Source organism: Bombus bifarius, unplaced genomic scaffold (genome assembly GCF_011952205.1).
Source record: "Bombus bifarius isolate JDL3187 unplaced genomic scaffold, Bbif_JDL3187 scf7180000009200, whole genome shotgun sequence".
NCBI classification, from domain to species: domain Eukaryota; kingdom Metazoa; phylum Arthropoda; class Insecta; order Hymenoptera; family Apidae; genus Bombus; species Bombus bifarius.
This window is the reverse complement of record NW_022884965.1, coordinates 1,280,534-1,292,135: the sequence shown is the minus strand read 5'-3', so window position 1 is coordinate 1,292,135 and position 11,602 is coordinate 1,280,534. Positions and strand designations below refer to the sequence as shown.

General features: G+C 35.8%; 2 protein-coding genes across 9 annotated transcripts in view; both read left to right on the top strand.

Annotated features, from left to right (window-relative positions):
• Positions 1-223: 223 nt before the first annotated feature.
• LOC117214268 (thyroid adenoma-associated protein homolog) lies at positions 224-5,976 on the top strand. 2 transcript variants are annotated; one of them, XM_033460216.1, is made up of 14 exons: positions 224-370; positions 493-535; positions 702-911; positions 984-1,124; positions 1,183-1,827; positions 1,893-2,312; positions 2,384-2,626; positions 2,710-3,069; positions 3,130-3,408; positions 4,019-4,216; positions 4,308-4,495; positions 4,562-5,259; positions 5,320-5,582; positions 5,652-5,957. In XM_033460216.1, exons 3-14 carry the CDS (start codon positions 744-746, stop codon positions 5,955-5,957), a joined length of 3,909 nt encoding a protein of 1,302 aa, XP_033316107.1. In that variant the 5' UTR covers positions 224-370; positions 493-535; positions 702-743. The 2 variants fall into 2 exon arrangements, with proteins under 2 accessions (XP_033316107.1, XP_033316108.1); XM_033460217.1 differs by lacking the exons at positions 224-370; positions 493-535 and having other exon boundaries at positions 744-911; positions 5,652-5,976.
• A 305-nt stretch (positions 5,977-6,281) lies between these two features.
• The window catches only part of LOC117214322 (uncharacterized protein CG43867), a 98,470-nt gene continuing 93,149 nt past the window's right edge, over positions 6,282-11,602 (top strand). For 5 of the 7 annotated variants that reach the window (XM_033460324.1, XM_033460326.1, XM_033460325.1 and 2 more), the window contains exon 1: positions 6,282-6,577. The gene's annotated coding sequence lies outside the window, so the exon portion shown is untranslated. The remainder of the gene's footprint in view (positions 6,578-11,602) is intronic. The other 2 variants (XM_033460328.1, XM_033460327.1) reach the window with 1 other exon arrangement.

Sequence of the window (11,602 nt, the reverse complement as noted above, 5' to 3'; positions counted from 1 at the left end):
TACCCTGAACTAACACTTTTTGTTAAACTATAGCTATAACCAAATTTTTTGTAAACTTTTAATTAAATTTTTAAAATTTTTTATGGTACGTTTCTACGCGACATAAAATTATGATTTTTCTGTCAACAATAAAGTGTGTTGCTCTAACATTCAGTGATGTCATTCATGACATCGTAAAAGTAGAGAGGAAATTCCCTCTCCAGCAGAAGTCACATCAAGTGTAGATAACGACGAGCATGCGCACTAAAGTAACTTTGTGATAATGCCATGCGGCTAATAAAGGAACTAAAATGTATCATAACAGATCGGAATAATAACATTCCGCATAAAAAATTGGACAAGTACTGGATCTCTGTATATGTACGATCGTGTATGTAATACTGCAATATGTATCATTGATTGAAGATATAAAAAGCATTGCATGCCACGTCTATTCTATAGCAGAGAGAAAATATATATCTATACCTCGTCTGTATATGTATTTTCCCTCAGGTGAGGAAATTTATCATCCACAACCTCAACAGTGATATAGTACATGTTTTTTTTTATTTATTTATTCAAATTTTACAATTTGTCCAGTAGGACATTTGGTAAAATATTATAGCGATATACTAATATAGCATGTGGGTGGCTACCCCCAGCGGGGTACCAACATCGTGTTTGTTAGGTTATGTCCTTTGTGAGATCTGTTGGGGTAGTACATGTGTTCTTCTGGGATTTAATACGAAAGAGAGGGAAACAACATGTTTACATCAGAAGAAATAAAGAGGCAATTAAAAGATTTATTAATATTGAAACGTAATGGTGAATTAGACACTGAGGAGAAGCTTATTGACTCGAATAATAAATATTGGAGAAATTGTATCATGTATGATAGTTTGGAACATTATGTTTATCATTATGATGAAGAGGTACTAATTTATAAAATATAAATTTTTAAACAATTTCGTCCGTTTATTATATAATGTTAACCTTTATTTTAGATAAAATTAAATACACTAGCCCTTATAGTAGAATCAAAGAAGAGCACTTTAAAATTTACATCTCAAGAACTTGATATAATCATCCTGTTTCTACAAGTTAATTTTAAAGAAAATATAGAATTTGTTCCTCTAATAAAAAAGGTAAGATCACTATAATGGAGATCTAAGCTTCCTATGAAACATAAATTTGTTTTTGTAGACTTTAAAGCGAATGAAGGACAGCTTAGCTGTTATGAGGCGGCAATATGCACAAGAAGAAAAAATGAGAAACCATTATAAAAAAAACCGTAGTTCATCAGAGATAAAACAAGAAGTGATGGATGAATCATATAAAACATCTTGCAATTTAGAAAGTGATATAAACATGTATAGTTGTAAATTTGAATCTCTACGTCAGATGTGCATATGTAGCCCTGATGCAACATACAATAGGAGGCAGTGTTCTCTACAGATATTGCTCCTAATGAGAGATTTATTAGATAATGAATTTAAACAAGTTATTTGGAAGGCTGAGCAAGTGGAAGCAATATTTAACCTAATGTTATTAGATACATATGAAACAAATAAAGTAATGGCTTTCAATCTAATAAAATCAATAGATCCAAATTTATTGCAATTAAATAATGAAGGTCGTGTTCGTGATATTATCATGGTTGCTATTGAATTAGGCAATAGTGTAAGACCTATTGATACTATTACAGCTGTATATATGCTGAAAGTTAGCATACTGTCACCTATTGTACAAAAAGTACTTGAAAATCATTTAGATCTAATAATACAGTTTGAAGATATAAAAGAAGCAACAATACTACAACTGATACTAATTTTGTTGAAAAAGTTGAAGGTATTTGTGCCTATTTATATGACTTAATTATCTTACGCAGATAGCTATATAAATTATTTTTGTAGGATTCCTTGACTCTAGCAAAAGAGAATATAGTGAAAACTGTTATTAAACATTCTTTGTATGGCTATCTTTTCTGTATAAGAAATTTGTTATATGAATGCAATTTGGAGAATGCTGGGAAAGAATGTTTGTGGCAGAGCACTGTAACAGAATTGATATCCATATCTTTCGAATGCAGTCATGCAGTTTCTTTAATAGTAAATAATTCTTCACCAGAGGGACATTTACCAATGGATTTGAATTCACAAGCTATTAATGAATTATGTAATTCTGTGCCTGATAAGCAAATAGTAACACCACAAATGGTGTTGCTTTGTTCTTGGCGTACTGTAAAGGAAGTTAGCTTATTGTTTGGTTTGCTTTCCACTAAGGCACCTATATGTGAAGACAATCCTTCCATAAATTTGTTAAATGAAGAGCAAGTAAAATTTCACAGTTTGTATTAAAAGGTTATTTCTTTAGAAGAAAATAAGATAAAGCAAATTTTTAACAGATTATCAAAATAGGAGAACATTTTGTTTCCTTGCTTACTGAAACAAAGCATAGAGGAGCATTTGAACAGGCTCATGTAGGATTCAGCCAATTGTGTTCTCGACTATGGCGTTTAAGTAAAACAAATCTAAATGAATTACCTAAATTGTGGTTGCATCAAATTTTGATTTCCATCACGGGAATTAAAGAGAACTCAAAATTGTGTGCAACCAGAAGAAGTGTAGGAGTACCATTTATGATACAGGTAAATGAGATCAAATATTTCAGTCCTGATTTATTTTTTTACATTATTTTATGAATCTTACTCATATGAATCTTACTTAACAGGCTTTACTATCTACAGAACCTCGTCGATACAAAGATACAAAAACTACAACCTTTGATTCGGTGATAAAAATTCTGTTAGGACTTACACAATTGAAAAGTGAAAATCTATGGGAAAAAGTGCAACAACTGATATACTCAAACTCTGTTTTTACACATTATGAGAACTCACTTGCTACATTAAAGTACAATGATGATTGTCCTGTAAACGAAAATATCGTTCAAGTCACGGAAATTAAAACACATGCTCTAAATATCTTAAGAGCAATTTTTCGACATTCTCATCTTGCAGAAGTAGTAAATAATTATGTTGAAGATGGTTTAATAGCAGCATTTAAAAGTTACGATGCTGCAACATGGGCGGTAAGTAAACTTCTTCTATAATGCGAAAATGAAATAAAAAATATATGCTGTCCCTCACAGGAAAGAAACGCAGCAACATTACTTTTTAGTGCACTTATTACTAGAATCTTTGGTGTTCAAAGAACGAAAGACCATATCAATCTTACCACAGATAATAAAATGAATTATAGAGTATTTTCTGAAAAATATTCTAATCTATTATCTTTCATTTTGGATCAATTGCAAACATTTGTGGCAATGGATGATACTCTTATAAAAGCCGATATACAATCGATATTGCTTTTACTATCACGGTTATACTGTAATAATAATACGGAACCTAGCGATATTCAACGGAAGGTAATTATACGTGTTTCATACGGTAATTTAGCTTAACTCTTTATGTACTATGGTTACTTATACGCGACCGTACTAATTTTACCGTACGGTCTACCTGTCGCGTATATGTGACCATGAATTTGCAGATTATGCATGCCCCTGAACGATAATGTTTTCGTATTGGCATGTTTGATCTGTGTTCGCCATGGTATCAAAGGTTTATTATACCGTCTTTGTATCATTAGCGGCTGCAGCAACGGACGAGTATATATAATTGCGAATAGTCAATGGTTTTGTTCCTACTATCACGAAATAGTCTTCGAAATTCTCTCTCTTTCCTCATGGCATTAAAAGCCTTCTTGTACAAGTACTAGAAAGCGGAAACTCCTTATGATAGTGGAAGTTGTGATGAAATGAAGAATATAACTCCACCAGAAATATAAAGTATATCTATAACTACAAATCACTTTTTGTTTCTTAATTATTCTACGAACCGATAATTTCTCATGTTTTTGAAATATCATGACTAAGGATTTAAATAACTTGTTTTTCCCCTGTTACACAGACAAACAGTGCTACTCACATGCTCGTACTTAGAAGTTTCATGACAAAAGGTATACGTCTATTTCAGGTCAATGATCTTATAGATTTAATTATACAATGCGCAAAAAGTGCGATATTCGAAACACGCAAATTAGCAGCCAGAGCACTTGTACCTTTATTAACAACACAATCTGTACAATATGCTTTAACAAAAATAATTGAGAATATAATATCTGCAGGGACCAACTATTCATCTTTAAATTTAATACATGGTTATATGTTGCAAGTATGCATATCAGTAATGAACATTTCTTTAAAATACTAATTGATTTTTTTTTAATACTAATTAATTTGTAAATATTTTTTAAATGTTATAGATATATGAAATACTAATATATTTCAATTTTAAATCGTTTGAATTGGTTGATGTAAGTTGGGATGAATTTTTGAAACACACAGTTTGGATCATAGAAAATCTGGAGCGAAAAAATTCAAAACCGCCAAGTTTTTTATTGGCTGCACATTATGTAAATGTTTGCAATAAAATATGTGAAGTAGATAGAACGTAAGGGAAATTAATATTAAAAGTTTCGAATTATTAACAAAATACAAAAAATCGTTTCAATTGCAGGTATGCGATACGAATGTTGCCGATGCTATATACCGTAATTTCACATTTATTAGGTGAAAAATTAAAACAAGGACCTGCGCGAGAGGTGTATAAATTATCAGTAATTAGATTCATTCGATCAATAGCGAGAGAAACTTCGCTAATTCAACAGTCCATAGTAATCAAAATATGCTTGCATAATTTAAAAGTTCCTGAAATGCAAATTGCTGCATGGTCAATTATTTCAGAAATCATTAATGAAGTGAAATACAGAGATGTATTACAAACATTATTAAATTATGGTTTCTATGAAATTCGCAACTCTATAGAATGTTTTTATAAGTATAGTCCAGAATTGCAAGATGCGATATTTGATTTCCTCTACAGTAGCCTAACATGCATTAATCAAACTGAATCCTCTGATTTCATGAGAAGAATTGAAATTTGTAAATTTGTGTTAAATGAAATACGTCTACAGGATAATAAAAGTGGATACTATGAGAGAGACTGCTACTTAAGATTATTGGGGAAATCATATGTGACTTTAGCTTCTTTTAACAAACATGATGGAGCAATTAATTTAGAGTGTACAACTGATGTATATAGTAGCTTCTGCGATAATCTATGGATCACAAGTTTGAGTGGAGATTTTAGAAAATCTGCATTTGAAATAATGGAGGGTCTTTTCCTAGCGTGTTATAAATGTGAAGAGTATCAATGTAAGTTATGAAATGTTAAAATATTTTTATGTATACAATCCTAATTAAATATGATCACAGATGTACAGATTCAGTGGTGGACAACAGTATTACAATTGTTACTGGACAATAATCGCGAAATACGAAATGAAGCATTCTCTTTAGTTGATCATGTTCCGGTACATTGTACAGTGATTAATGATTGTTCATATATGAATTTACTACTTTCCAAATTCTTAGAATGCAATATACGTAATAAACATCCTGAGTATATGTGTATTGCGCTTTTTTATTGGAGTACTGCATTGTTAGATTATATAGATTACGAAATGGACGATACAGATGTAAGTAAATATTATTTAAAGTATTAAAAATGTAAAAGATACTGTAAATGTAATGTTATTCCTTTTAAGGTGTTCAACAAATGTACAAATTATGACTTCTTTGAACCTTTGGAGGTATCAAGGACATGTGCTGAGTTTTTAATAAAAAATATGGAGTGTTATATAGACATTATATTGCCAGATGACGCTATAAATTGGGTCAATTCACTTTTGAATGTTCAATTTCAAAAATCCATTTCGTTTAGAACGCTCGTGAAGAATTATGAAAATTACATACCTACTCTCGAAAATAAATTGCACGATATTTTGAACCCGACTTACAAGAATAAATTATTACAAATTTTATCATACAAGCAATACAAAAATATATTATAAAATGTTTACATAAAATAAATCGAACTTTTTTAATAAAATATAGTCGCAATCATTTTATTCAACCAAAGCAAAAATATAAGCACTTAAATTTTAATATCATCGAAAATAGATTCTGCATTCCAAAGTTGCCCTATTTGTAAAATAAAGAATATTCAATTGTTCTTTACAAAGTAAGAAATTCTATGACAAATTGAGGAACTGGAAAGAACGTCTTTTTAAATTTAAAAAGAACGGAAGAGTGGAGTTAAATGTCGGTTGGGGAAATATCCCCAGGTGTTAGTGGCTAGAGAGTTTAGTTGAACCGCTTGGCGCAGGTAGACGCCACCGTCGCGGCTCGACGTTTGCCGACTCGGTACGTATTTCGTGACATTATACCGCGGATCCGTCGGATTTTCGCGTTTTTCGCGCCTCAGCGTCGTGACCGTCGAGTATTAGTGTGCGCCGACAATCTTTATCTGCGTTGAACGAGAGGCAGCATGTCCACGAGTGTTCGAACAGATTAAAACAGAGGAAAAAGCAGCTGAGAAGATAGTGGCCGTGTGTGTACCAGGCATGGAGTGGACTCAGTGCGCTCGTTTCAAATCGTTACGAGCCGTTACCGCAGTCCCAGTCGAACCAAGGTGAGTTCCGCCGACATAAACACGCGGGATCGCGTTCCATACATGTTGTTTCACTTTCATATTGAACTGTTATATCGTCCCTAGAAGATCCTGTCGATTCCTTCATTCCCTGTTCTATGTATGACCTACTTGTTGTACAAGCTGTCATCTCTCGATTAGAATATTTCTGTCTGAGACCGAGCTGTGTTCCGCGATTGAACTCTTCTTGCCCGGAATCGTGCCACACGATAGCCTTTCTCGGGTAGGTTTTCATGTAAAAAAACACATTGAGAGAAAAAGAAGAGTTAGAGAGAGAGAGAGAAAGAGAGAGAGAGTGAAAGAGGTGGAAAGAGAGAGAGAGAGAGAGAGAGAGAGAGCAAGAACTGGGAAGGAGCGTGAAACGGAAAGATCAAGCGAGAGCAGCGAGAACAAGTTTGAAAACTAGCACTGCCAGTCCGTTGAACATCTGCGATTCCTAAAGTGCGTCCTTCCAAACACGGAATGTTAAATAGCCTTCGCGCTTGATCAACTAACGGAGCCTTCTCGAATGATCTTTCTTGACCTGTCTCTCTTTCTCCTCGAGGAGAAAGGTCATCGGTCTCAAATTCATCTTTTGTCCACGCCTTAGGCACACCAGTAGTAATGCGCAACGACATACATATTTTCCCTTGGTCCAAACTTGTTTTAAATTACCATAAGTAGTTTGATACCTTCTGCCTCAATGCGCTTGATTCTTTTTCGTAATCGGTCAAATTTCTCAATGTCAAGTTGACTACTCGTTACGTCCTGTCACGTTCGATTTGATCGCCTGTCTCGATTCGTTCGTTTCGCAAACAGGAAAATTGCTAAGCCATTTTTCATTTAATAACTTCCATGACATTTTTAATCACCCGTTATGTTCACTATGGGCTATGGAGAGGTGCATGTCAAGCAACAATTTTCGTTTGTTAACGCGTTATGTGATATAACGTACGCATTTACATCTCATTATAATCAGAAGTGAAGCAAAAGAATGTGAGAAATAAATACGAGTAATTTAACGATTATTTTTTGAAGCGTGAAAGTTAAATATTTGTTAAATCAATAGCTTTTTCGACAACACGTTTTTGAAATGTAAAAATCTTTGCTAATCTCCTTTCAAGACTTGAAAATTTAAGCATTCTTTGACAATTGAACAATATTTTTGGCTAAAGTCATTCATCACGACATTCGTTTTTCAAACATTAGCCACAGGGATTACGCAGGAAAAGAACATTTCATAACCTGATCATTTGCATTGTTCCGCTGATCTAGTGTTTTTAATAAACGATGATGAAGAGAACGACACTACGTTTGGTATACCCGATTATTTACATTTTTCTCGCTTCTTCGCTCTTCTTTTTTTTTCCGCCCCTCCGGCTGTTCTACAAGAGAAGGAGCAATCATTTACTTCTTACAAAATTACATGTATTAACTGTTTCCACAGAACACACTGGGAACATTTTGTTAGAAACTAACTCGTTGCTTGTCAACGAATAAGCATCGTTACAAGATCTGTTCTTTTTAGAACGTAGTAATTAAGAACCGGTAATTTCAAGGAATTCTATTTATGATCGATGATCGATGAAAATGAAAATGCAATGTGTAATATCATGTAACGTATTTCCTATTTCGAATATAAATTTTAATCATGGATTCATACATATTATAAAGAGTTACATGTATATATCGCATGCAGACCCATAAAAAGCTACCCCCACAGTAGTACCAACTTCTGCATATATACGTTACGAAACACGCAACCAAGCAAGGTTCTTAATTTCTCTAAGGTAATTTATTTTTCCGGTTTATTTTCGATTCCATTACCACGATACGCATTAAACGTCACACGGATAAGGTCTCGTTTCGTATGGGAAGTGCAGCCAACCTTTCTTCTCTTCTTGTTTAGTTCCGTGTTCGCGGGAAACAATTGGGCGTTCAGAGAGCAGGAAAAGGTCGAATATACAACTCACGTGTCGAGGGTCTATTTGTTTTATCAAGCCTGCAGCGGCAACCTGCTCCCGCATTATTTTGACAATAACGCCGAGCAACCACGCGAACCAGACACAACTATATAGGTAATTTATGCAAAATGCAAGCCGCGCACTCGCCTACGGGCGCGCTTCGTGAGCGCTACCCATTACATTATAACAAAACAATGTTTAACGATTGTAATTGACCGTAACTACGGCTCGAATTCGATAAAAATGAAAAAACTCGAATTATGCGGAACGCATCGATTTGCATGTACGTAACACGCCTCTCGTCGATTCGATTGTCTATGCCACACCGTATGTATTTGTTCGTTAATATTAAAAGATATGGTAGTTCGTTGAAATTACTTACTTAGCTTACTTTGTAAATCAAATTTCATCTACGAAGACCAATAGTACATCGATTTGCATTCTCGCTCGTTGGTCGAAACGTATTCGCTGCTGTTCTCAAGCTTTCGTCTGACAAGCTGTCAATCACGAACACGTATATATTTTGCAATCGATAATCATCCATTCCCGCGTTTTTTCGATTCACGTGACACGGTCGATCGAGAAATTTAGTTTTCACGATGCGCATGAAAGCTGCGCGTTGTACGTATCCGTTGTCGGATGGTTTCGCTGTCAGTTTCGATTGCGCGACAATCAAACGCGTTAATTTCCAATGGTCGAATGCCGCTTATAATCCGGCTTCCATGTCGGATCTCGAAAGCCTGCGTTCGCTTTTCACCTTCCGGTTGCCTTTCGAACTATGCGAGCCTGGTTTCCGATTTTACGACGGTATACAGCTGCACGTTTTATCTATGGTCATTGAACCTTTACTACACCGGAGAACACAGTGAGTCTATAGTCGAAGCTACTTTCTTTTTTTCTCCTTTTTTGTGCAATGTTGCATCACGGTTCACTAAATTAGGGATATTTTTACGTCTGCGCATTATGGAACGTTCGTGCTCTTTGCGATCGACAGTATCACCTAACCTTACAAATGAAACATTTTCTATCTGCGTGTATTCCAGCTCTTGAAATACGACATTTTCATAGCTATCGGTTTCGAAAATTAGACTTGCGTGACATATGATATCTTTATTAATATTTATTCAGTATAGTTTTGCATCTTTAAATTTCAATATACAAATTAAAATTACTGCCTTTTACACGTTCCAACGTATATATCTGGTTACGGAAATTCAGCCATTGTTATTGAACAATGGAGGATTCCGACGAATAAGAAAAAGCAGCCATGTTCGTTATACCGAATGTAGAATAAACGAACGATGGAATCGAATCCGCAGTTCGGTATATACGGCCAGCCACGGTACGTGACAGATATCTTGAGGGACGTGTTCAAATACCACCGGATGATTCACGACATCGTGAATATAAGAAAATGTAGTTGGGATTTTTGTTGGGAGGTCTGGTTAGGTATAGCTCGTTGATATTCGATCCTATCGAGCGAGAAGGAATTTTTGGCGGGAGCTTTGTGATCGATCCAGCTACTTCGAGATCTAACGATCGCCGATTCTTTGATGCCTCTGTGTGAAATTAATTTCCACGGAAAAATCCGAGATCTGCGGTCTCGAAATTCGATAGCTCTGCTCCCGTTTCTCGACTAAACCCCGGAGGAGTGAAACGTCGCGTATATTATTCGTATCATCGTCTAATCGACTTACGTAGTCTAATGGTTTCGAGTGATTACCTCGAAGTGCATCTTGACCTACACCGGAAACGGTCAAGTGCCTTCTTAATGATTATTAATGTCCCTTAACGATGCTTAGTCGGCTCGATGGCCAAATCACGCCGATTAACTCTGATAATTGTCCTTGCTGCTTGCCTCGGTTTCTCGCTGTTTGGTAAATTTTTCCTTATCTCAAATTGTAACAAAGAAAGTCAAGATAATTTAACTGATTGCGCGAGTAAACGTTTACTCGGAATACTTGCGTCCGAAGTATCGTCGTCATTTAATCTCCGTTAACTACCGTTTCAACGGAGCAATGTCGTTAACGATATACTACGATTTACGAAGTGTTATTTGGCATTCCGTCCCAGTGATATAGTTCGGAAGCAAACATGTGTCGTAGTGACTCATGTTCCCGTTTAACTGTCGTGCGTGCCAAGGACATCGCGTAGTTGCAGTAGATACGTCCTTGCCAATTTTGGAATCCCGATAAGCGAGTCTGTCGCCTGTGACAAATCATTTTAACGAGCGCGACAGTTTAGAGATATCGATGATGCGGTTCCTTGGTTTCGTCGACGGCGACCTGGCCTCTGTCCATTTGGAAAATGGGACGAGCTGTCGAAAGTGGCAACGCGCTTCCTCCCGCCACATCCCCGTCGCAAATATAACCTTGTAACACGAAAACAGATACTTTCGAAGTTCATTCAGTTTGTCCCTGGCTTGCACGTGACAATTCTCATTATATGCCGTTTTCTATGGCGATTTTCCAAATTCTTAAATCTTGTTATAAAAGTATCGTCTTATACGGGGACGCCTGTACTTAAATTTTCAAGCACCCAAGATACTCAAATTTCAAAAGTATAAAGATTTCCAAATATCTCAATTTTTAAATACGCATAAGATTTTAATTCGTTCGTTTATTTCAACCTGTTTCTCTCGTTCTGTTCTTTTTTTCTTGTGTCTGCTTTTCTCGTGTCTCCGCGATATCGTCGCTTCGCACGATTTCCATGGCAGCTTTCCCCCTTGCGCCGCTCTTAAAATACGAACAGTTTCTCAGAGCGAAAGACGGACGATTTTCTCGACGTTCGGCGATATCGGTTCGATTATTAGAAGATTAGTTGGTTGTAGCGGGTACTGCGAAACATCGGGTCAACCCGCGACCATAAAACTCGAGGCTGGTGTGCTCGCAATCTGGCAAACGTTCGCCAGTCGTACTCAAACGCGTGCAGAAGTTCGGCACTCGCGTATTGCTTTAGACACGAGAAAGGGTCGCGAAAGTTTCTCCGGGTTTCGACTAAGTTTCCCCACCTCTACAGGGAATTTCGACTGTACCATATGCAATGATATCCCGTGAAATTTATA